The sequence below is a fragment of the Pelodiscus sinensis genome, chromosome 6 (genome assembly GCF_052426305.1).
Source record: "Pelodiscus sinensis isolate ZL-2025 chromosome 6, ASM5242630v1, whole genome shotgun sequence".
NCBI lineage: Eukaryota > Metazoa > Chordata > Testudines > Trionychidae > Pelodiscus > Pelodiscus sinensis.
Window position 1 is genome coordinate 103,584,742 of NC_143057.1, and position 25,989 is coordinate 103,610,730.

The 25,989-nt window shown below is 42.3% G+C and overlaps 1 protein-coding gene across 1 annotated transcript in view; it reads left to right on the forward strand.

Moving 5' to 3' along the window:
- Positions 1-25,989, forward strand: part of OXCT1 (3-oxoacid CoA-transferase 1) — a 132,445-nt gene that overhangs the window by 62,007 nt on the left and 44,449 nt on the right. The window contains exons 8-13 of the mRNA XM_075932505.2: positions 6,490-6,597; positions 11,773-11,887; positions 12,369-12,463; positions 13,030-13,078; positions 16,875-16,947; positions 17,695-17,770. Coding sequence (XP_075788620.2) covers positions 6,490-6,597; positions 11,773-11,887; positions 12,369-12,463; positions 13,030-13,078; positions 16,875-16,947; positions 17,695-17,770 — 516 coding nt within the window. The remainder of the gene's footprint in view (positions 1-6,489; positions 6,598-11,772; positions 11,888-12,368; positions 12,464-13,029; positions 13,079-16,874; positions 16,948-17,694; positions 17,771-25,989) is intronic.

The following is a 25,989-nucleotide window of genomic DNA, read 5'->3' on the forward strand; positions in this document are numbered from 1 at the left end:
AGAGAAGGGACAGCGACAGAGTGCTAGCACACATGCTGGGAACCCTCAAATTGTCCTAGGTCCCTGCCTGGACATTAGCCCTATCAGCCCATACAGTAATCTGCTACTGCCTGCATATCAACTGGACACTGACAGATACATTGCTGGAACCACTCCAACTCTTTTGTGTGTTAGTATTGTTAAAATAGATATTAAGCTTATAAGAATGTGTTTAGTAGTTAGATTTTATGAAATGCTTGTAGGATGCTGCATGTATTAATCTTACTCATAACATCTGCACCCCATCTTATAAAGCTATATTAAGTGTTTGCATTGTAATTGTGTGAATCATCTAACGCGAAAGAAGCATTAATTAATACAAAATGCTGGTTTCCTACGGAACATATTAGGTCCTGCCCACTCAAAAATCCTTTTGAAACCAAATAAGCCATTGTGAAACATCAAAGTCTTTATTAACAGCATTCCCCCCTCTTCCAAGAAGAGTAGCTATGTATGTGAACTCATCCCTCCTGCCTTAAAGTTGGGGGCATGGAAATAAAAGTGCCCAACAAGAAGAAACTGTGTTTCTGTGCTGCTTCGACTTTGAGAGGGCAAGCACAGCACAATCACAAGCAAGGGATCCCCAGCTGCTTAACCTGGGTTAGCTCTAAAGGACTTATAGAGCTTGAATATTATAACAATTTCTATCACTTTTGAAAACCTGGGGCTGTAACACATTTGTTTGTGTATATTTACCTTTTTTAACTTTGTAAATAACTCTAATTTCTTTTCCTTAGCTAATAAATCTTTAGTTGGTTTATTTTAAGATTGGCTACAAGCATTGTCTTTGGTGTAAGATTGTGAGGGTGTGGACTAAGACCAACTTATGGAGACTGGAGGCCTTGCCATACTGTGCCCTAGTGAGAGAAGCAGAAGAGTGGTCCTCGAAGCAGGATAGAGGGGCTGCCTCTGGTGGCCAATCGGGTCCTCACAGGCTAGTATAAAAGAAGCTGTGAGGCTAGGGCCTGGCAGTTCCGCACAAGAGCTTGACCGAGCCAGATCTACGGACTGACTGGGAGGACAACAGCACCGCGGACAGCTCCGAGTGCAAGCTGGACTTTAAGCTGGGTGAGACCCAGTTCCAGCGGCTGGAGACTAGCCACAGCAGACTACAAGACTTTATAGCACCCTGTACAGGATGCATTGAGAGTCTAGCCCAGGAGTGAGCAATAATTTTTGATGGGGGGTGGGGAGGGGCGGGGCATGCCAAGAATTTGGAAAGTGATTGAGGGCTGTAGTCTTCCATGATATTGATGGAGGTTAGGCTCAGAAGGGAGCTTGGGGAAAAAGAGGGAGTTTGGGTGAAGGAGGCAGTTGTGACTTGGGTCACTGGACTGGGGTGCAGGGGGTTGAATTGTGACCTAGAGCAGAGAATTGGGGTACAGGAGGGGGAGTACAGGGACTTGGGTTGTGAGCTAGGGCAGGAAGGGACTGTGATCTGGGGGAGGGGATTGAGGTGCTGAATCTTGGAGGGAGTATGGATGCAGGAGGGGGACAGGATTTGGGAATATGGATTGGGGGGGGGGCAGGAGAGAGGGCAGAGGGTTGGGGAAGGCAGGGGCTAGGCTTTGGCCAGGAAACTTACCAGCCAGCACCCCGTTCCTGAATCCACCTCCTTGCCTGTCCTACTCCCACACCTGCATTGGTTGCAGCCATGTTCTCTGTGAATAACTACGAGCCTCTTTGTGCTTTGTGGCTGCCTGTTATTGAAACAGGAAGCTCCCATTGGCCAGTTTCTTGTCAGAAGCCGGCCAGTGGGATTGTGCTGGGGCGAGAGCAGCTCCTAAACCTTTCCCCCTCCCTTCTGGGCTTAGTTTTTAAAGTGAAACTGCCCTGCAGTCACATTTCTGAGCAGTATGAGGGTGGGGCGAGGCAAGTGGGGATCCTGCCTGGAGCTCCCCGCAGCATCTGTAGACCAGATCCAGTGGTTTGGTGGGCCAGATCAGGTCCGCGGGCCATATTTTGCCCAGGCCTAATCTAGCCTTAGAACCCTGAGATGCCAGGATGGAGCAGCATTCTAGGGAAGTGGCCCAGGGAGCAAACTAGTAGAAGACAGCAGAAACCAGTAGCAGGCAACTGCTACTTACAGGGTCCCTACAGAGACGTAGAGGAATGGATGGGCCTGGATTCCCCCAACTCTCCATAGCCACAGTAAGAGGGCAAAAGAAGCCTGGTCTCCAGCAGATCGACAGCCAGAGAAAGTATGAGACCCCCTCAGCCACAGAGTGGTGCTCACTTGAGGGTGGACCTCTGCACAAAGATCTAATGTGCAACTGACTTGGGGTAAGTCCTTTGGGACTGGGAGTGTCCGGAATATTGTGATTTTTTGGTATAAGGAACCACCTATCACCAAGGCAAGTTTGCATAGGTGGCAAGAAAGACTGAAATGCCCAAAGGGCCTGTTTGTGACTCCATGGCGAAGCAGTTACAGTACCTAAGGAGTTTACACTTGATCCTTGGTTGGTGAGCTCTACGTATACTGTATATTTACAAGCAGCGTGGATTGGTGCCCTGTTTCTAAACAGTCTGCCTTGAGGTTGGTACTCATGCTCTTAAGCCTCTCCAGACAGCTCAACAAGGTTCTTGCCTCTGAGATGTCTGCTCCTTGTGTTGATGCATTTGCTTGTTGCACTGAAGCTGCTCACTGATGGGCTGCAGAATGACTGAAGTGTGTTTCAGTGGAATTTTTTCCCTTTGGTTACAGTAGGTGGAGCATCAAGCTGTTTTGGCAGGGCAAGATGTTAAGTCAGTGTTGCAAGCACTATTTGAAATCCCAGGGGTGACTCCCACCCACTTCTAAAAGCCCCTCCCCTAGTCTTGTGGGATGGACCACCGGACCTGGGGCTCAACTAATTTCTTGGGACAACTAATAAAAAGAAACGGATCTGGTCAAAGGTTTAAAACAAGGGAACCAGATTGGGGCACTGAGCAGAGAACCCCGGACAGTGCCTGCTGCTCCTCAAAGCTGTCAATAGAGCCAGTGGATGCGGCCCAGAGGAACTCTGCCCAGATACATGATACAAGGGAGGAATGGAAATAGGCCCCACAGTCGCAGAGACCCCCTTCGCTTAGCATCCTCCTCCTGGTATTATAGATAGCGGCTTTCGCCAGAGCCAGGAGGAGGTTGATGAGGAGATCTTGCGACTTTGTGGAGCTGCAGATAGGGCGTGCATATATATATATATAATGTGAGGAGAAAGGTGTTTTTAAAAGGGAATGCTGGCAATACACAGGAGAATAGAAAGACAGTAAGAGTATGTCTAGACTACATGCCTCTGCCGGCAGAGGCATGTAAATTAGACATACTGTCATAGTCAATGAAGCGGGGATTTAAATATCCCGTGCTTCATTAGAATAAAAATGGCCACCGCATTGTGCTGGCTCAGCTGTTTGTCAGCACAAAGTGGCAGTCAGGACAGGGATCGGTCGGCAAGGAAAGCCTTTGCCAAACAATTCCTTATGCCTCGTGCAACGAGGTTTGCAGGATCGGTTGGCAAAGGCTTTCCTTGCCGACTGATCCCCGTCTTGACTGCCGCTTTGTGCCGACAAGCAGCTGAGCTGGCACAATGTGGCAGCCATTTTTATTCTAACGAAGCGGGGGATATTTAAATCCCTGCTTCATTGACTATGACGGTATGTCTAATTTACATGCCTCTGTCGGCAAAGGCATGTAGTCTAGACATAACCTAAGAGTACTTGAGAAAAGGAGGTCTAAACCAGGGGTCTCAAACATACAGCTTGGGGCCATCTGCAGTGAGGGGTGTGTGTGTGTGTGTGTGTGTGTGTGTGTGTGTGTGTGTGTGTGTGTGTGTGTGTGTGTGTGTGTGTGTGTGTGTGTGTGTGTGTGTGTGTGTGTGTGTGTGTGTGTGTGTGTGTGTGTGTGTGTGTGTGTACACGCATGCAATCTTCCCAAAAGTCCAGCCCCTGCTTCGCCCTCTCCCCACTTCCTGCCCCTGTTCTGCCCTCTCCCCCCATCACACTCCTTTCCTCAAGCCCAGCCTTGGGAATTAATTGGAGGTCTGATGAAGGATAGCAGCAGGGTTTGGTGGTGGTGGGAGCTTCTGGGGAAGTGGAGCAATGCAGCAGCCTCTGCTCTGCTGTCATCTTGCAGGTCACTCCACTTCGCTGTAGCAGCAGAAAGAGAAGTGTCTCCACCTCAGTGCGGGCTGCTTCCCCATAGCTCCAGTTTCCACCGTGAGGCTACGGCTACACTGTAGTTTTCTTCCAGAAAAGCTTATGCAAATGAAGCGAGGCGTGGAATATTGCCGTGCTTCATTTGTGTAATTAATTAGCAGCCACTTTTGCGCAAGAGGCTTTTGTGCAAAAAGGAGGAAGTCAGCGCTTTTGCAAAAATTCAAGCGGCCAGTGTAGACAGCTGGCAAGTTTTTCCAGAAAAGCGGCTGATTTTCCGGAAAAACTGGCCAGTCTAGACACAGCCTTTAAGTTTTATGAGGAAAAAGAATGCAATGGGTCACATTCCCTCCTAGCAAAACTCTATTGAATTAAAGAGAGCTATGCCAACAAAAAATTTGGTTCAATAATTCTAACATTTAACAAGAATGGATAAAAGCAACCCTTTTATAATAGAGTTTGAATAAATAAAGATTAATAATCCTTTGGGCATACTTTTTCACCTAATCAGTAAAGACAAATAATACGGTTAGAAAAGCACGATTCAGATTCTAGATGATAGCAGATGATCTGTTTTATGTACAGTTTCATTGAACTGTCTGTGCAATTCTCTTCTGCTTTTCTTCCTTTTTGATCTTGTTCCAGGATTCTTAGAGTGTCTGTTGTTCTGACAGAGAATCTGCATGAGTGTCCTTCAAGATTTTTCCACCTTATCCTATTTTTGATCGCAGAGGTATTCTGCTGTCTCTTAATATAGATGGCGATGTGACCAATGATTTAGCAAGATAGTGCATGAATTGTGTTGCACCATTTGGTTCCCAATAAAATCCTTGTATTTTTAAAATGCTAAGTTGAGTTGGTCCCCATACCCAATGGAACCTTTCACCGTATAAATGTCTTGTACTGGTCACTTCACACAATTTTACTGCTGTTTGTACAAGAATCTTCTCCTCTACAGCTCTTGCCATACGAACAGTCTTGTTTCTCTGTCTTATCAGGTATTTGAAAAGAATTAAAGATGATGTGAAAGCATTCCTTCTTTCCCTTGACTACACCTTTTTATTTTCTCTTTTTATTGTTAGCTTGTTGAGCTTTGTATTGCACCCTATCAGGCATATTAAAGTAAAGATTGTAGCAGAGATGTCACTTAAAATTTATTATTGATGAGATTTTACAGTGGCAAGAGATTCAGCATATGGATTTGTTTTCATCTGAAAATAATGCATGCTAACCAGGATTTAAAGTACTTTCATATTTCTTCATTTGCAGTGACAGTACTATGAGGTTTATTCACAATAGACATTGGGTAAATGGTGTAAATCCTTTGATGTATCCTGTTATATAAGCCTTTATTGTTTAGGGATCCTTAGACTTGTTTTAGATATCTTTATATTTAATTTAATGTTGGCATTGTAATGTATTCTTTGGAGACTAGCTCTGATATTATTTCATTTCTCTTTGAGTACAGAATTTCTAACATCATGAATGTGGCATTGTTTGACATTATAATTCTGTGCCTCTATACATGCATTGAAAACACTATGCAAATGTAACTGATTGAGAACATGGAATATAATGACTGAGAGATATTCACAGAATTTCAGGGAGACACTATGGTGATAATTTGATTATTTAAGAATTACTTTCAAAGTATGAAAATGACAGTGGTCACATTTAAAGTCCACGGGGGGTCGAGAGAGAAAGTTTTGTGCCAGAACTACATTTCATCAGTTCAGTTATTTTCTTAAAACTTTAACTTTTTTCAACTACCTTACTACAGCATGTCGTCGTAAATATTCAGACTTGTTTGGAACTGCCTTGCATTCAGGAGAATGTTCTATGGAACAGCCAAGCTCGAATAACTTTCAAAGTGGTTTCAACCTGACCTCTAGATTTTTATGCCTAAAATTGTACACTTCCATTTTGTACCCTTTCTAGTACCAAAATTTTGTTTTCCTTCATTTTTGTAATTATTTTTTGCATGTGCAAAAAACTCTGGTGTGGGTGTGTTGGAGATATTTGAGTGTGCAAACTGGATAGTTAGGGACATAATTATTCAGAAATTAATGTGAAAATATTCTATACTCAAATGTTGTAGTTCACTGCATGCGTAAGAAAAAGACATGCAATTTTAGACGCTCTTATTTTGATGCCCTTCCACTTCTTTGGCTCACACTCTGACTTTTCTTGGGTAAGTTTTGAGCTTCTGTAGGTTGAGTTTCTGGAAGTTTCATTGCTGAAACTTTCAGAAGTCTTTCATGTTATGAGAAAATATATTGGTTGAACACATATATTCACTCTTCCTTTTTCTCTTTCTAGGTTGAAGAAATTGTTGATGTAGGAACATTTGCTCCAGAAGATATTCACATTCCAAAGATCTATGTGCACCGTCTCATAAAAGGAGAGAAATATGAAAAGAGAATTGAAGTAAGTGGTTCAGCTTCTTGGTCACAATGTGTGTTGACTCAGGATAAATTTTATAAATTACTAAATTTCTGCTTGACCATTAAACTGTAACCATGATAACCTAATATGAGAGAGATTCTGTAAGGGCCACATAGTGCAGGAAATTGGGGTGGGGGAAGAAGTAATGGTTATGGATTTCCCAAGTGGCAACTGGCTTCAATCTCTGCATAAATTAGGGGAGCTCCTGGACTTGTCTAATTTAGGACAGCTGGTTATGGTCCCTAAAGAACTGTATATCTGCTGAAAAACTGGAGGAATGGCTCTGAACCTTACCCCTTCTATACCATGCTCCCTCCTCATCCTGACATATCACTTTCACTGGCAGCATGGGCAGTCATTGATGAAGGAGCCAGCTCTGACACCTTTAGAGCAGGGGAGAGTTATCTCCCACTCTCAGTGCAATGCCGGGGACATGTAGAACCTGGGCCCCATAGAGCGAATTTGTCCCTATATTCATATTTGAGGTGAAGAGTCTTGGAGCGAGGGGAGTGAGCAGCAGGAAGGCACTCTAGCCCCATTACGCTGCGGTGTTGGTGGCGAAACCCTCCCACCAGGTTGTATTAAATCACCCGGGGCAGCAGGTGGCTGGCAGATGAACTGGGGGGAAGCACATGGTGCAGCAGGTGGGCCATGGACACATGAGGAGGGGTACTTTGGGGCAGCAGGTATTGATAGGAAGAGACCCAAGCCTGGGTCCCACCACAGGCCCATACAACTTGGTGTGGGTGTGGGTGGGTGGGTGGGTGTGTGTGTGTGTGTCTCTACCTCTACCTACCTACCTAGCTACTTACTTTAAAAATTACAACTGGTGGCATTTTAGTTGACCACAAGGAAAGCAACTATTTCATTGCTTCACTTAAAACCAAGCTAGAAAAACTTGCCCTGCTTGGCTTCTCTGGTGTCACCTACCAGGAGCAATGTCTCTGAGTTCAATTTTGTGGTATGATGGCTCTCTGGAAGTTCAGTTAGACATTTCCTGTGCCGGAAATCTTATAGTAGGATGTAAAACACTTTCAATATTTCTTTGTGGTCATAAATAATGTTTTTGGCTATATTTAGTGGTTATATTGATGGAAGTGAAAAATATGAAGGGGAAAAAAGGTTGACAACAAAAATGTGCAGCCATTGAGGTAAACAATGATACCATTATGCTAGAAATCAATTTTATGTCCCTACCATATAATCCCAAAGGATTGGAAAGCCGTAAGACTCTTCTTGAGTAAATGCTTCCTGGGGTAAGCCTCCTAGAGCACCTCAAGCAAGATGATAAATCTCAGCTTTCTTTGCCGCCAGGTTATTCTGCAGAAACTTGGTGTGTCACTGGGTATCTGACTGGAACCAGATACCAAAGATCTTACTCTATGGCACTTTATATTAGAGAGCAGTTACCAGTTCTCACCTTTTAAGACATGGGCTATTACATCCACTCACAAGCTTTTATCTTTCTATAAACATATTGATTTTGCTTTAGTTTGGCTTCAGGGGGTCACCTCTTCTTTCTAGTACAGCATCTCCATACAAATGATGCTTGACTTCTTCTCTTATTTGCTGTCTACAGTGGGGGTGCTCTTAGGCCAGGAGATTAAGCCAAGTCTTTAACAATAAGCCCTCATGTTACTACACTTACCCCCATTTTACACCCTTTACAAAGTTTTTATATAATATACAATAAAGGCTGAATTTGGTCTATTGAGTTTTGTAATTCTAGTTGTGATGCATCTCACCAGAAAGAAATATTGCAATGAAATTGCAGTTACTTATTTACTGTCTTACACAGAGCATATAAAATAGTACTTGGGTGTTTCTTGTTACATTTTGAGCATAAATTGGATCAGTCATTATAGTTTCCAGTGGAGTGTTGGGAAAGGATTCCAAGATAAAACAGCTTTAGCATGCTGGGAAAATGATAGTATGTTATTGTTCTAATCATGCTGCAAGAATGACATTCATACCACTATACCTCTTGTGATGGTGGTGGTAGGGAGTGGAACGGGAGGAAGGAGAGGAATAAATAAAGCTAGCTTGTCATACATTTACTATTTTTAAATGCACAGTTTGCTTTTGCTTAGTTGGACTTTCTGACTTTCTCTGACTTTACTGCAAAGGTAGGCAGTAAGCTGGAGGCAGTTCAGCCAGGGTTAGCCTGTGATGGGCCTCTGCTGCTTTATTTACCTGCACCCCTCATCTTCTTCATATCTGCACAGCATCTTCTGTTGGCTGTGGATCACCGTTTCTGGCCAATGGGAGCTGCAGGAAGTGGTGCAGAGCAGAACACCATGTTCCACAGCTACTATGAGCCAGGAATGTCGATCCACGGCCAGTGGGAGTTGCGAGTGCCTGTACCCATGGAAAAACTTAAAAAAACCAACAAATAGTCTAGTAGCACCTTAAAGACTAACAAAACATGTAGATGGTATCATGAGCTTGGGTGGACACAACCCACTTCTTCAGATGACCGAAGTGTTGGAAGTCCAGATCCAAGAATAAGTAAGGAAAGGAGGCTGGGGGGAGGGAGGGGGAGAGGAAAAAAAATGAAGGGGTGGAAGAAAAAAAGAGACCGTGAGTAGATAAACTTCAGAGGGATAGCCAAGTTATTCTGTAACAGGAAAGACTTGAAAAACAACAAAAAGTCTAGTACAGGGAGTGGGCAAAAGGGCCTTGGTGGGCTGGATTCAGCCTGCCAAGCGGGTGGATCTGGCCCATGAAGGCCCTGCTGCTCCCCCGCTCCCAGGCCAATTAGGGCCTGGGGGTGGGGGAGCATGCAAAGCCTTCTCCACTCTCCCCCCACCCTGCAAGCAGTGCACAGCTAATTGGCCTGGGGACGGGGGAGCACATGAAGCCTCCTCCCACCCTGCCAGGAGTACGTGGTGCTGTGAAGTGCTGCGTGCTGTTCGCAGAGCAGGGGGAGAGCAAGGAGGTTTGTGCACTCCCCTGTCCCCAGAACCTAATTGGCCTAGGGACAGGGGAGCGAGGGAAGTCTCCTCCCATGCCAGGGGCATGGGCATCTTGGGGGAACTTGGGGTGGGGACAAAGGCACTCCCTAACCCCCAGACCAACCTGGAAATCTCTTGGCCCCGCCCCTTCTGCTCGATGCCCCGCCCCTTCCTGTGCGGCTTGGGGCCACTTCAGAAATTTCTGAAGTGGCTCCCAGCAAAAAATGATTGCTCACCCCGGTCTAGTAGCGCCTTAAAGACTAAATAGTTACAAGAGGCTGATAAGAACCATTAGTTTGCACTTGGAAAGAAAAATGACCAACACCAGATTCTACACAGACTTCAAGAATCATTAGCACCTTCATTGGTTGGTTGGTTGATAATGTGCGAGCCATCCGATATCACAATTCACACCATTTGCTTGAGAATTAAACTTGTGAATAAAGTTAAGTTCCAATCCTTCTCTATGTGTTTGGCTTGTAGAATTGTTCTAAAACAAATCAGCAACTTGGAGATCCATTAATGAGTGTTCAGAAATATTAAAGTGTTCTCCGACAGGTTTCTATGTGTTGTCTTTTCGGATATCTGATTTGTGTCCATTAATTCTTTCCTGTAGAGATTGTCCAGTTTGGCCAATGGGCATTGCTGGCATCAAATGCTAGCTGGCATCAAACTGAAGAATTAATGGACACAAATCAGACTTGGGTCTCCAAGTCACTGTTTTGTTTCTGTGTAGAATCTGATGTTGGTCATCTTCCTTTCCAAGTGCAAACTAATGGTTCTTATCAGCCTTTTGTAACTGTTTAGTCTTCAAGGTGATACTAGACTATTTGTTGTTTTTCAAGTCTTTCCTGTTACAGAATAACTCGGCTATCCCTCTGAAGCTTATCTATTCACTGTCTCTTTTTTTTCTTTCCTCCCCTCCATTTTTTTCCTTCTCTCCTCCCCCCTTCTTCCCTTACTTATTCTTGGATCTGGATTTCCCTTACTTATTCTTGTCATCTGAAGAAGTAGTTGTGCCCATGAAAGCTCATGACACCATTTGCATGTTTTGTTAGTCTTTAAGGTGCTACTAGACTATTTGCTGTTTACGTTTCTCCTGTTACAGACTAACTCGGCTGCCCCTCTGAAGCTTTTGTGCCTGTGGAGTTGCAAATAAAGTGGCAGTAGGCACCCAGGAGCTAACCTTGGTGCACCATGTCTGGCTCACAAGCCAGGTATTGCCCACCACTTCTGTAATGGGAATGCCCTTAGTGTACTTTGCTCTAGGCATTCCTTTTTCCATGGAAGAATCCTCCAGCACAAGGCAGGGGCCAATCTGTGAACCCTTTCACTTCCTGCATAACCAGCAAGTGAAATCATGAGTTTGAGATTCAAAGACAGCAATGAAATGCTCCACCATTCTGCAAAAACACACCTTCCTTTGGCAATTTAGGTAAATTTAACTTTAAATCCCACTGATGTTTTACAATGTATGCCGCATGTATTTAAAGTGCCTACACTGAGTGTACATTACAATTCAATACAGCTTTTCTGAATTAGAGGAGAGAAATCACTTGGAACTTATACAGAATTGCCAGGTTGGATCGGACCTGAGGTCCATCTCAGCCATTGTTCTGTCTCTGCCAGTGGCCAGCACCAGATGTTTCAAAGAGGAAGCAGCCATGGGTTAAAAAGTAAAAGTGTTTTAATCTAAACATGGATTTTATGTAACGACTAAGTTCCCACTAAAATCCCTTCTGCTCATGTAAAACCTACTGGCTTGAAACGTGGATAGGTAAAGGACAAAATTTCAGAAAATATATTTTGACAGACATTTCACAAAAGAACGGTACTGTTCTTGACTGCAAACTGTTCCTCATGGAAAAGGCTTATAGAATTTAATACCATAACTTTTATAGAATTGTAGAGCCAAACTATCATATTCCATTGCAGGGATAATATTGTCTAATAAATTCTGTAGGCTACTGAAAAATGTGTATAGAAGGATCTCATTTGTTGTTAAATTGTATTAGGGTTTTTTTTGGGGGGGGGGGGATCAGCGGGAGAGTAATACTTCATGTAGACCCCAATTGGCTTTGTTCTTATAATAGTCTAAGACCTTTTGCCTGAAGTCTCACTTCAGCCATCAGCCTGACTTTTATGTCCTCGCAGAACAAGAATCTTAACACCAGTTTGTCTTTAACAATGTCTTACTTTGTAGCGATTATCCATCCGAAAGCCTGAAGACTCAAAAGGCAAACAAAAGAAGGAAGGAGATAATGTGAGAGAGAGGATCATCAGGCGAGCAGCTTTAGAGTTTGAAGATGGCATGTATGGTATCCTCCAGCAATGCTGTAGGTTAAAGAAATGAGATTTGCTTCGATAAAATAGTGACCACAGCTGTTACTCTTGGCACAAGTTTGTTACTATCTTTACTGTCCACTACAGTACCTGTGGTTCTATTATTATATTGATATGCTATTGACATAGATGGAATGTTAAGGCATGCTATATGAGACGTTCTTCCTGGGTATAACTGGAATGTTCAATGGCAGTCAAGTGATTAATTGATATTTCTTGAAAAAGAACGTAATGAGTATTAAATGAAGCTTGTTTAGACATTAGGAGGGTAGCATCTGAACAAAGGCAACTAGGAAGTCCGAACAACAAAATAATTCAGCACAACTCTTGATGTGTATATTTGAAAAGCTGAATAGTTTGAAAAGAAGGGCTCTGATCACAGCGTAATTATGATTTTCTTTATAATTATTGTAAGTGAATACATTTTCTAGTTGTACCTTGACCACTTTACTTCAGCTAATCTGGGCATAGGAATTCCACTGTTGGCCAGCAACTTCATCAGTCCAGACATTTCAGTTCATCTGCAGAGTGAAAATGGAGTCCTGGGCTTGGTAAGTGTAGGGTCAGTAAAGGTTTATGTAATGTCCTTATATTGATTTGTTGTTCTCCCCCCCCCCAAAAAAAGCTAGTTATACTTTGAGCTCAAAGAGCTGCTATGTAAGGTGCTGATCATTCTTGCTTAAATACGTACTTCAGCACATGCTTACTTGAGAGAGATGCCAGTAGTCCTGTTGAAGTTAGGGGACTGATTACAATTCTAAAGTTAATAATGTGTTTAAGTAAAGGGCTTTGCTGGATTGATGCAGGATGCTCAGCACCTTGCAGGATCAAACTCTATAAGTGGTTTTTTAGTTAGACATTGTACATAATTTTAAACTAATATAATCTATGTATGTCTATTTTACTATAGTGATATTTTTAAGTAGAATCTGGGTGTCTATAACTTTAAGAAATTATAATCACCTTTAGTAATGTGTTCTCAAATAAAAGTGGTATACCACACAAAAAAATCCAGATGTATGATATATTTATTTTGAGTCACAAATATTAGAATTAAAAAAAGAAAATATGCTATTCTGGACCACTGATAAATATTGAGATTGTGTTTTGTTGACAGGGTCCTTATCCACTTGAAAACGAGGTAGATCCAGACCTGATTAATGCAGGTAAAATAATTCACATACTTAACTTCTGTTTGTAATTGATTCAACATACTTTATTTGATTAATACTAAACCAGAACACTGGTGCAATGTTACTTTTAAATATGTGATGTTTTGCCTTTTTTTCATACTGACATTTTCAGTGATAATGAGTTTTGCTCATGAGTGACCAGTAATATTTTAGCTAGTCAGCTTGTGTTGACAGTTAGAGGCTCTTTTTTAACTTGAGCAGTGAAGTTTTGTGGGGGGTTTTCTCTTTTGATGCAAAAGATCCTTAAACCTGTTCCCAAATTCAGCATGTAGACTTTGTGTCTGTGTGCACATTGATTTGCTCCCACTATATTTCCTGAGTTGTTGGGAGGTGCTAGAAATTGTTCCCATTGACTCATAGGCACATTTGGAAAAATTCCTGGCCTTCTGTCACTGTGTATTTTATATCTTTTCTTCTCATTATTGAGTGATTATATCTTTGTGGGTGGGGCGGGGGGGAGGGGGTGAGGGGATTAAGCAGCTCTTCACTGATCTTCCTTGAATATTTGGAGTAGATACCTCCATCTGCAATTCACCCATTTGAGCTTCAAGAAACCTCTCACATTCTTTGGGCTAGAAAAAGTGGTCATGCAACTTTGAAATGAGAGAACTAGCTAGCTTTGTTTGTTTGTTTGTTTTGGGTGAGGGGAAGGTAGTTTAGTTTCACAATACAAAGTTATGCAAATCCTTGCAGTTAATTCAGTTCTGTTTAAACACATGCCTTGCTTTCACTCAGGGATCCATTAGGGCAGAGACTGCATCCATATAGACTACTGTAGATTAGAGTGTTAATGAAACTGTATGGCCACTGGCCCAGGATAGTGGAGCCCAGTGCAGGATCAAGTATTTACATCTTGCATTATAGAAAGGGCATTTCCTAATATAGGTTGAACCTCTCTAGTCAAGAACTCTCTGGTCTGGAAACATCCATGGTCTGGAATATTAATTAGCTGAATATCCACTTTTCATGGGTGTGGCCAAGTTTCCTGCGGTCCCATAAAGTTTGTTTAGTCACCAGTCCTGGCCTTTGCTGTTCTGTGCTGTTGTTTAGCTCTAATTTACTCTCTAAGGCTATGTCTACACTGGCGACTTCTTGTGCAAGAAGTCTTGCGCAAGAAAACGTCCACACTGCCATATGCAAGCTGTGCTTTTGTGCAAGAGCGCCCATAGCAGTGTGGACGCTCTCTTGCACAAGAAAGCTCTGATGGCCATTTTAGCCATAGTGCTTTCTTGCACAAGAAATCCCTGCCGAGCATCCACACTGCCCTCTTGCGCAAGAGCTCCTGCGCAAGAGGGCTTACACCTGGTGATAAAGAGCGTAGTGCTTGCACAAGAACCCTCTCTTAACACGCCGTACTGTAAATTTCCTTGCGCAAGAGCGGGTGGGCAGTGTGGATGCTCTGCAAATTCTTGCACAAGAATGGCTGTACTTGTGCAAGAAGCCGTGAGTGTAGACATAGCCCAAATGTCCTCTAACAGTCCAGCAAGCAGTGGAAGTGCTGATAATGCTGTTAGACAATATTGACCTCCCATGGTCTGGAAAATTATCTGGTTCAGAATCAGTCATGTCCTGAGGGTGCTGGACTAGAGATGTTCAACCTGCAATATAGATCTCCCTCTCTTTAACCAATTGTTAGCTGGTCCAGCTAAACTGAATAGCCAAAATGAGATAAACCACTGACATTTAAACAAGCTTATAATTTAACTTAGCTGTACACTCCGGCAATTGCTCACTGACTTGTAAAAACATTTGCTGCCTGGCTTAATTAATTGATTCTGTTATCATAGTGTTGTTTTTCCCACTTTGAGCAGTGCCATTTCTACAATATTAATTATGAATTATTTCAGCACCTAACACAGTTTCACCAACAGCTGGCTGTTGAAATACTTTACTTGGGGAAGATTTTCCAAGGCACAAATGAGAGTTTAAGTGCCCACCTTTGAAAATTTCTGTGTGCGCGTACACTTGAGTTAATTCTTGAGATTAATTTTATATTTTTTAAAAAAATAAATGGGGCAAAATTGTTCTCTACAAATAATTCATCTTAAATTGACAGTGATAATCACAGAACACAGGTTGGACCTCCTTGGTCTGGCACCCTGGGAACCTGAATGGTCCTGGATGAGGGATTTTGCTGGACCAGGGAAAGTCATTTCTGGGCCCACCCCTATCACCAGACAGCTTCCCCCTGTCACTGGCCCCTCTGCATGTGAGGCTCTCAGCCCCACCATGGCAGCCCCACCGTTGGCATGCACATCTCCACTGCTGGGCTTCCTCCCTTCAGGGCATAACTCCTAGGAATGATGAAACCTGAGTTACAAGAGGGCATGCATCCCAAATGGTCTCCCTGGCCATTCCCTCCTCTGTTTGGATTCAGCAGGGCCACTTATGATATCTTTATCTGGGTCCCTGCCCTTTGTTGTAACCACTTCTGGACATCCTTTGAGATGCTTGTTGCTTAGCTCTGGCTCTCCACTGATGGGGAATTCTTGGAGAACCAGCTTCAGGATTGGGGTGACACAGCCAAAGCAAAACCTTTTTGATCCAGGCAGCTGGTGTGCCTAAGGCACAATCCTCTCCTTTTATACCCCTCTGTCAGAACAAGGGGAATAGCTTGGTCTTCTCTTCGGACCTTTCTCCACCACCCTTCTATCCTGTCACCTGAGCAGCTGAGGAGTAGATGCATGCTGTGCTAATTCCAAGCCAGGCAGAAATGATGTCTTCTCCATCTTATTTGTATTCTCACTTGCAGCAGGTGTTTGATTTCCCTGCCCTGATGTAGCTATAGTTGGCAAAATCAAAGAGAGGGAGTCACTGAAAGGTGGGGGTTAGTCCATCATTAGCCATCTAATCAGCGACAACCCATGCTGAAATTTGTGTACCTCTCTGAGAGAATGTTATGACATAAATTATCATTGTGAAACAGCAATATCGTATAATTTCAACTTTCTTCTCTTCCTCCTACCTTTTTCTCACTTCAGTGTTTCTAGCTCTTTATTCACCATCATTTTTTCTTAGTGTCTTCTCTTTGATTCAGTTTTTAAAACACTTTTTAATTATGGTTCTCCCTTGTTCTCGCTAATCCCTTTTCCCCCATTTTTACATTCATTCTTCCCCAGGGATCTTTTATTAATCTCTCTGCTTCCTTCAATTTCTCACACCTAGCTCCATCCACTCTTCATTGCTTCAATCCACTCACAGCCATAGTCCCCTGCTTCACACATCCCCTCAGTAAGGCAGGCAAAACAATACTGGTCTTGCTTCAACAGAAGTGTTGCTTTGAGGCATGAACAGGAGTGGATCGAGGCTGGCTGCAGCAGCTGGCGCCCTATGTGGAAGGTGCAATCCGCACCCCCACCTGCATGGCCGTCAATGGCCGTGACATAATCACAGGGCGCCCGGTGTCATCATCGGGTGCCCAGGCCGGCAGCGCCCTAGGCAACTGCCTAATTTGCCTAGGCTCACAGGCCACCCCTGGGCATGAATAAGGCCTAGTGCTAGCTCTAGGTTTAGGTCCTTCAAGCCTTCCATGTGATTTGTCATCTGAGTGCTGGAGAATGATCATCAGGCGATTTAGTGGGTCTTAACTATCCCAGGTCCCTTGAGCTGTTTTTACAGAGTAACTGCCCCCCTCCCAATAATTCCAAAAAGTTTACACCAATAAATGTGGACAAAGTCTGATGGAGTTTGACATGATGAAGATCCCTTCCTACTGGATTTTCCTAAAGAACATCAGTTCTGTAAATATAACAGCCCATTTCTTTTACAGGTAAAGAGACAGTCACCGTTCTTCCAGGTTCCTCCTATTTCTCTAGTGATGACTCATTTGCAATGATTAGAGGGTATGTAAGAGAACACCTAATCTTAAAATACTGAACAGAATTGAATGAATCACTGACTAACTCATTAGTAATGTGATTATCATTTAATAACCTGCAAATCTATTGTGGATATTCAGTGAAAACTTACAGAAAGAGTAGTTCGGGCTAGCTGAAATATTCAACTGGCTGTTACTGATAGATACCATAAGGATGTTTGTGGCTAACACCACTTGGTTGTATGTAAGCACATTCATAACAATGGTTTAAACAACTACTTTTTAGTGATTTTTCTAGGAATCTAGTCTGTACTTGCACGCTGTTAATTCTCTTTACTCAACTTGTGTCTGCAGTCCTGATTTTGCCTCTCTGATGGAAATTCACCATCTGCACCTGCTTGTTTGTTTTTTGGAGAGGAGGTTGGATACAAACAAACACTAAACCCTAATGGCTCTGAGAAAATAATCAGTGCATGTAAATACGTGAAAGAGTGCATTTAAAAATGTGAGTTCAGAACTGATTTACTGTGAATGCAGTTAACCAAAACCAGACAAAAATAAGAATATTTTAGAAGCTCAGAAGACAAAGAAATCTCCATTGGTGCTATGTCTAGGGAGAAACAGTGTATGTGTGACAAACTGCTCAGTTTCTCTGTTGTTTTAACACCATTTTTAGAAGTTTTATATTGATTAAGACAGCGAGCACATAACTTGATTGGATTTGTGGGCTATTATTTTAACATTATGTTAATTGCACCCTGTCTTTTACCAGAGGTCATGTTGATTTGACAATGCTTGGAGCAATGCAAGTGTCTAAGTATGGTGATCTGGCCAATTGGATGATACCCGTAAGTAAACATTTATACCATAAGTGCACTTACTTTAGAACAATAAAAATTTATTTTTCCTAGCTTCTTTCATAACAACTGTGTTCTGAAACTGCAAATTCTAAACTGATAGTGAGTGGGAGAGATTGAGGTGAAGAATACCTAACTTTCTTCAGTTAGTTATTTTTAATAAGTGTTCAAAAACTGGAGATTTGAAGAGCTTTGGAGACATTTGATAATGGAACCATTGCACCGGTTACACAATTTTTGTTCAACATAGAGTTCAGAGAGAATTTCAATGAAAAGACACATGTACAGTTTCTTTAAATCTGTGGCAAGAAGACAAGCACAATGGAATGAATTTAGCTAGAAACCAGGTTGTGTGGCAGAAAAAAAATAAAAGAATGTGTGCAGCTTTAATGTCAGTATTCTTTTCCTTCAATATTTCCAGCTTCTAGCAACCAAAAATCTGGAATCAGGACCCCAAAACTGATTTCGTGCTAAAAAGAATGAGATTTTGCAATCCTTTTATTTGCCTTCTAGTTTTTGAGCTGTTAGGGTTTCCCTTTTCAAAATTTTCTTTGAGTATTAGAGATTTGTGCATTTCATTTTCAGTAACTCTCAAGGACAACATCAATACCAGTAGGGAGCAAAGAATGTCTTACTAAAGAATGTCTAACTAAAGAGAGACAATATAGGGTTCGAAGCTGATAGGAAAGAAGACAAACCTACAACCAACAGTCAAAGCAAATTCTTTTTGTATGGAAACTGGAGATACTTTTTTTTCAGCCAGGGATATCTTAGAAAGTTGGACATATTTTGGGAAGAGCATAGAAGGTTTACATCAGTATATATTAAGACCACTGCTTCTGGCTGAATCCAAGTGAAGCCAAAATATTACACTCTGGTGATTGTCTTGTGGTTGTTTTTAAACTCATTTGTCTTTTCAGTAGTCATTCAATTGCCATGTGATGGACTAAAAACATCCAAAATAAATAATAAACTCAGCCTCTTTGGAAAGGTGGAGAATACTGTGAAAAAGGGGAAAGAATCAAATTTAGTCCCAATATGATTCATGATCTGTACCAAGATGAGATCTGCACCAAATAACTTCTTAACTCTTTTTAGAAATACAATGGACTGAAGCCCAATATAGTTAACATTAGAATATGGAGGATTTATTTATTACAGATATGTTTAGAGAGTTTATATTTACTTTTAAAATAAATTTAGAATCTAACTCTTATACCAGAGTTATATTTTACTCAAGATGGTTAAATGATTATCAGTTTGATACTGTAGATACCAGTGTGCTACAGACTGTGTAGGATATCTTTCCTTGTAGTCATCTGATGAACCACTTTTATTTTGTCTTCATACTGAATTAATACAGTTCTAGCAGAAAACCGCATCTTTGTTTTGTAGAGGATGTGACTGTTACATAATGCAAAATGAGCTAATTATTTACCTTCTGTTTTGCAGAAAATGATTTTGGCTCATTGAATTCTGGATTACCAAATGTGTTTAAATTACACACACACAAACATTTTTCATTCTAAATTTCTGCAATTTAAAGCTAACACATTTCTTACTGAAATAATTTTCCTTGATGTAGTTTACTGAAAAAATAATTTTTGTTATCCAATAGGGATTTTTCTTGTTTTGAGGGAAGATATGCTCATCTGAATTTTTGAAATGTGGTTTTTTTTTTAAGTGCAAGTGTTAAAAAACAAACAAACAAAAAACCTGTCTTGGAGTGGAAGATTGCATAGGTCATACATATTTGAATGGGAAATGCATTAAAAGTATAGTATGTAGAAATGATAGATTCCAGTCCATTCTGTGACATGGTGTGGAGTCACATTAGAATTCTGTGAGTACCAAGGGTCTGGACTTGCAAATCCTCATGAAGGATCGGGCAGGGATCTCAAACTCAATTTAACCTAGGGCCAGGGCAAGTCCACAAATCATCCTTGTGGGCCATTGAGCACCCCTCTTTGGCAGGGCTCAAGAGAGGCAGGGGTCTCTGCATGTCCCCTCCCCACATAACTCCCAGCGCTGCCTGCCCCCCGGTGATTTAATCCCACCCTTCAGGGGACCCTTGCCACCATCACCAGCAGCGTAGCGAGGCTAGAGAGCTGCTGCTGGCGCATCTCTGTGGCCCAGGGGAAGTGTGTGCAGAGCCATCCCATCTTTAGGATGTTTTGGGGCAGCCACCATCCATCCTATGGATGGCACATTTCCTCCATATTCAGATTAGTCTGCAGAGCCCTGGGCGGACTGGGGCTGGTAACAGGGATTGGGTCCTCCAGCACTCTCCAGTGGGAGCCATGATGAATGCAAGGGCACGCAACCCCTGCTTCCACCACACAGTGCACCCCCTGGCAATCCCCAAGGCCATGTCCCTCGGGGGAAATGGTGTTTGGGAGAAGGTTGTAATGAGGGACAGAGGACAGAGTAGGGGCAGGAAGAGAGAGAGCAGGCACTGGACTTGGGGAAAAGGTACAGACACGCCCCAGTGCCACAGGAACTCACGTAATGGCAGCTGCACATGGGCCAGATTGTGGAACTACTTGGGGCGTGGGCCATGAATTAGAGAACCCTGGATTAGGGTCATAGTTCAAGAGTTTTTACTAGTGTATGTCACTATTATTACTATTATTATTATTATTTATTATCATTTAGATTGTGCTAAAAGTTTATATCAACAGTTAGTCTATCTGCAGAAGTCTCTCCATATATTTCTTGGTGCTCTATGGCCCATCTGGATTTAAGGACTCAAAAAGTTGCCACATAGGAAGGAGTATTTTCTCTTTGCTCACTTACAGTAGTCTTGTAATGGTACAAGGAGACCAACAGTGTCTACAGCTATAGTGCTTTTGCTTAAGGTGCAATCTGAGGTTTTAATTTTAATCTGGACATTGTTACGGTTAGAGTCCTTAGCCAAATGAACTCTAAGCATTAGTTTATCTTAGACTAATGTTCTTTATTGATACCTTTCAATTGGACAGTCTGTATACTAACACATCTGTGGATTGTGAGCATTAGGGATGTCAATCTATAGTCGACTATACGATTAACTGATCAGTTTAAATGTATTGGTTAATCCTGTCTGCTACCTGCATTCCCCTCTCTTGCTGCCTCTATATCTTGCATTCCCCCCCTCCGCCCCGTTGCTGCCTCTGCATCTCACGGAACAGCCTCTGTCTGAAGTGAGCCTGGACCCTCTGTGTGCAAAGGCTACTTCATGGTAGCAGCCCCTGTCCACTGGGGGTCTGAGCTCTCTGCAGACAGAGGCTGCTTTGATCCCACGAAGAAGCCTCTGTCTTTGGGGAGCTCAGACTCCCCATGGACAGGGGCTGTTGCCACCTCACGCTGCTGCGTCTGTATCAGAGGCGGCAGCGCAGGGCGGCAGGCAACTGATCCACAAGGGGAGCTGGTTTAAATAAGATCATATGTCATCATGATTAGGTAACTTCACAGAGCTCTATATATCCTTTTTGTTGCGAGATTTATGTTGAGTAATATACAGATATATTTTTTACTGCAAGAAGCTAATGATCAAGGGAACTTAAAGTTTCACATTATTGCATCATTTTTCACTTAGCTTTAGATTTTCATAGTTTCATCATTTTTATATGCCCTTAGTCTCTGTCTGGTGGTATTTCCATCAGTTGAAGGCAAGTAATAATCCCAGCCTTCAAGTTTTGAATAAGTATCTTAGTGAAACTTGTCTTGCTCTTCTTTAACAGCTTGATACCACTCTCACACTGCTGCTTAGATATGTATTTGCATACATTCATAATGAGGAAATGAACTAGGAAGGATCGTTAAAATAATTGTAGCCCTTTCCTCCCTCCCTTCTTTAAATGGAAGTGGGGCTCCCATAGCAGTTTTGAGGTAAGAAGAGCAGTATGTTGCCTTGGATACTGGTCTGCTCATGGTAAGGGGGGGGGAGCTTGTTCCTAACCACAGGTTCTTGATGACAGGCTGACTGCATAAAACAAGAAGGTTTATATCCTTTGCCTGCCACATTGACTTTCTTCTTCCCTCAGGGCCACTGATGATATTTGCTTGCCTCTTAAGGTTCCACTTCAGCCCTTCCTCAAGTTTTTTTAGCTCACACCATCCCAGGCTCATTCCTTAGCATCTCTGAGGTGGGACCTTCACTGCAGGTATTGCTCATACCCTCATCACTGCCGCCTTTCCAGACTGGACTATATCTCCTTTCACTTTGTCTCCATATTGTTTTTACTTCTGCTAGTTTATCTTTTTCTGTTGTCTATTCCAGCATCTCTTTTCTTGGGAATATTTCCACCCCCCAATTCTTGTGTTATAGTCTGATTCCTTCTCCCTAATCTTTTTTTCCTGTCTCTGTCTCTCCTCTCTAGCAGTCATCTCTCTCTTCCATGGCTGAGAATCACTCAGCACTTTATCCATCTTCCTCAACAACCCAGCACCCACTTCTCTGTGTGTGTGTCCCTCCCACTTTCTCACCTGCTGTAGCTATCAACCTGGGAGTTTGTAGCTGCAAAAACTATATGTATTCCATTTCCTACAACCTGGAAAAGAGGGATCCCTCCTGGGTGTCATGTCCCAGTGGACCCTTCTCTTAGCCAGTGCAAAGAAACGGATAATGAGAGAACAGAGGAGTTAAGATTTTCTCTCCTGATCCAAGGAAATTATGGTTGCTGTCCCTGCATTGCTGCTTCTCCTTCTTATCCCTATGGAATATAAGCTTCAGGTCACCTTACCTTCATTGCTAGCCTCTATACATGCCTGATCTGTGCTTGAGATAGGGAGAGATGTACACATGTGAACACCTCCTGCTGCAACTTGAGTAAGCAGTATCATAACAGTGTAAAAGCACTGATGTTGGTTGCTCCTTTCAAATCTATGATCAGTGCTGGGCTTCAGACACCAGGACTGTTTGATGCACATGTCAGTGGCTTGGATCAGAGAAAGGTTCACTACTTTGCCCCATCTATATATACCCACCACAACTACACTGCCAGTTGTTTTGGTGATGTGCCAGGCTGTCTAAAGGCACTAAAACATGGCCACCAATTACTTTGTCTATACCATTTTCAAAATGCATCTTGGAAATGAACAGAAGAGAGTCCCACTTCTTCAACCACAGGAATTTTTATCAGGTGCGACTTGCTACAGAAAATACTTAATTTTGTGTAGATAATAGAGGTATGCCGTGGTTTCAATTAAAAAGTTGACGTTTGCCAATATTTGTGAAATCACATTGTGATAATGGTTGGTAAGTATTGATTTTTTTGTTAAAGACCGCTGTAGAATGTTTAAAAATAATGACACACTACATTTCTGCAGTATCTTTAATTCTCTATTTTTCTAAGTTCCCTACATAGTCAAGTAAGCTGTATATCACCTTGATCAAAAAAAGTCTAGAAGGGGATCTGATATTGACTACCAGGCTGGTTTCTTTGACTAATGATGCTTTTGCATTGCTAAAACCGCCCCAAGCCATTAAATATCAAGCTTTAAGAGCAGAGGGGAAAAGCGATTAAAAGTGATGGATTAAGCCTGCAAGGGATTCATTAATATTAATATAATAAATACTGGTGCTGCTGATATGATGTAATAGCAGATAAACCATTGAACCGGAGACAGAGATACCCTGTGGCAAAAGTTGATGAATCTTAAAGAGTACTTCTGTAGGTTGTGTGTCAATAGATACAAATTTCTTCCAAACTTTTTTCTGCTGAATTACCATTACTAATGTGAAGATGGCATGTTCTGCTCTACATAATGTTTCTGATTTAACAAAATACCTTTTCTGGAACATAGGAACAACAGAATGTAGCTAATGAATACACAGAATATTGCACTGTGGATGTATGCCTTCTCAACTGGTACTTTAAATAAGCATGCCAATAGAATCATAGGGCTGGAAGAGACCTCGGGAGTCAAGCTTGTCATCCACTGTAATCCCCTGGTCCTTTTCGGCCGAACTGTGTCAGCCGACGGTCAGGGCAGTGTGTAGTGTGTGTGTGTGTATATATATACTATACACCCGAGACTTCAACTGCTGAGACCGGGGTCCCTTGCAGTGGGCAACCTGGAAGAGGTTGATGGGCGCCCCAATAAGTGTACAGGAAGAGCTTATTACACTTCATATTTTAGCTGCTAGAATCTGTGATTCCTTCACAGCGGGCAGCCTCGGGGAGGCTGAGAAGTGCCCCAACGGATTTTGCCACCTGGGTGTGACACAAATCCAAACGCTCAAGCTCTTCCTATACTGTCTCTAATGACCGGCTGAAGTTCTTTTTAAATTGTGCCTGGTTCTGTTACAGCAACTGAAGGAGTCAGGTTAAAACTTAAACAGTTACAGGTTTATTGAGGAAACTTATAAATCATATGGTTACAATGGCTATTGCTCTATTTCTTAACTACTAGCAAAATATAGATCTTAAAAATGGTTACAAAGAAGATAAATATAGAAAAATAGAAATAATGGTACCAAGTAACAGCTTACTTTTTCTATGTGTACACTTAAGACAGAGGACCACATCCAGGTACAATTTTTACCCCCTTCTGTGCCTCTCGACTCCAACATGTCAGGCCAGGGCCGGTCCCTCAATTCCTAGGGAAGACGAAAATACAAGGTGGGCATCCCCATAGAACCTCGGGAGGTCAAACACCTAACCCGACCAGCAGGTAGAGGGTAGAATGACACTCAACGTGAGTGTGTGCTGGACCCATCTTTTATACCCATTTTGGGTCACGTATTTCTCTTTCTTATCTGTGATGCCAAATAGTGCTGGTCTGCCTTTTGTGAGACCAGTTCTTACAAGGGAGTTGTTAACTTAATTTACACTTGTAAGAGAGATAACTAAATTGGAATTACTGGGGATTCTTTTCTCAGTGGGAAATTCCTCTCCCAGGGACTGTGTGTGTGTTCGAATCAACATGGGTGCCAGCCGGGGCAGTTCTCGCAGCCTCGAGGCCAGCCTATTGACTTAATCGCTCTCTCTCCACATATCTATGTTTTCAGCTTCTCAGGATCAGATAAGCCAGCATAGACTATGCTGATTTTACTGCTCCTTCTCTGCCCTGTATGCTTCAGAGAGGCAAATAAGATGGATGATATGGGGGGTTGGTCTGTCTGGCTACAAACTGCTACTTAGCCATTCGGTCCCCAGCCTGTAACAATGCTTGGGATTCTTCCATCCCAAGGACAGGCCTCTGCACTTGTCCTTGTTGAACCTCATCAGATTTCTTTTGGCCCAATCCTCTAATCTGTCTAGGTCACTGGACCCTATCCCTGCCCTCCAACGTATCTACCTCTCCCCTTAGCTTAGTGTCATCCACAAATTTGCTGAGGGTGCAATCCATCCCCTCATCCAGGTCATTAATAAAGATGTCTATGTCTACACTGTAGGGAAAAGTTGGAAAAGGAAACACAAATTGCCGTTAAGAATTTGCGTATCTTTTTCTGCCTTTTTTTTTTCCTTTAAAAGAGGTTTTTCTGAAATTTGGTCCATCTACACAGTGCCAAACTTCAGAAAAAAAGTCCTGTTTTGGAAAGAATGCACCTCCTTTTTTGGAAACTGTTCCGAAAAAGCGGATGCATTCCTTGGATGCGGCAGAGTTTTTTCTGGGATACCTCCAGTATCCTGGAAAATCTCTGCAGTATAGACATAGCTTATGTTGAACAAAATCAGTCCTAGAACTGATCCTAGGGGCACTCTGCTTGAAACTGACCACCAACCAGCTATCGAGTCATTGATCACTACCTGTTGGGCCTGACAGTCTAGCCAGTCCACTTATCCAATCCATACTTCTTTAACTTGCTGACAAGAATATTAGATACAGTGCACTTAAAAAGTGGTATGTCTCTCTTTCTGGAGATGGAACACTAGGTGTTCCAATTGTCAAAGATATCTGTAAGTACAGCTGCATCATCTATAGTCAACTTTAAAGAATTAAAACTCATAACTAAGAAAATTAACTCTATCTCTGCATGTTCTTCTGCTGTAATTTAAAGTCTGATACGGTAGTCAGTGCTATAATTCACTTAGTGGTTTTGGATTTGGAGGACAGGCTCATGTAAATGAACACATGACACACACAAAAACATACACAATAACTATTAATTTTCAGTTGTGTTTATGCCACCTTTCATTCTCAGTGATCCCAAAGTGCTTCACAAGCTATAGGCAATTCCGTGCTGTGTTGTGCAGGTATAGCAGGTAGTAAAGGGAGAAGAT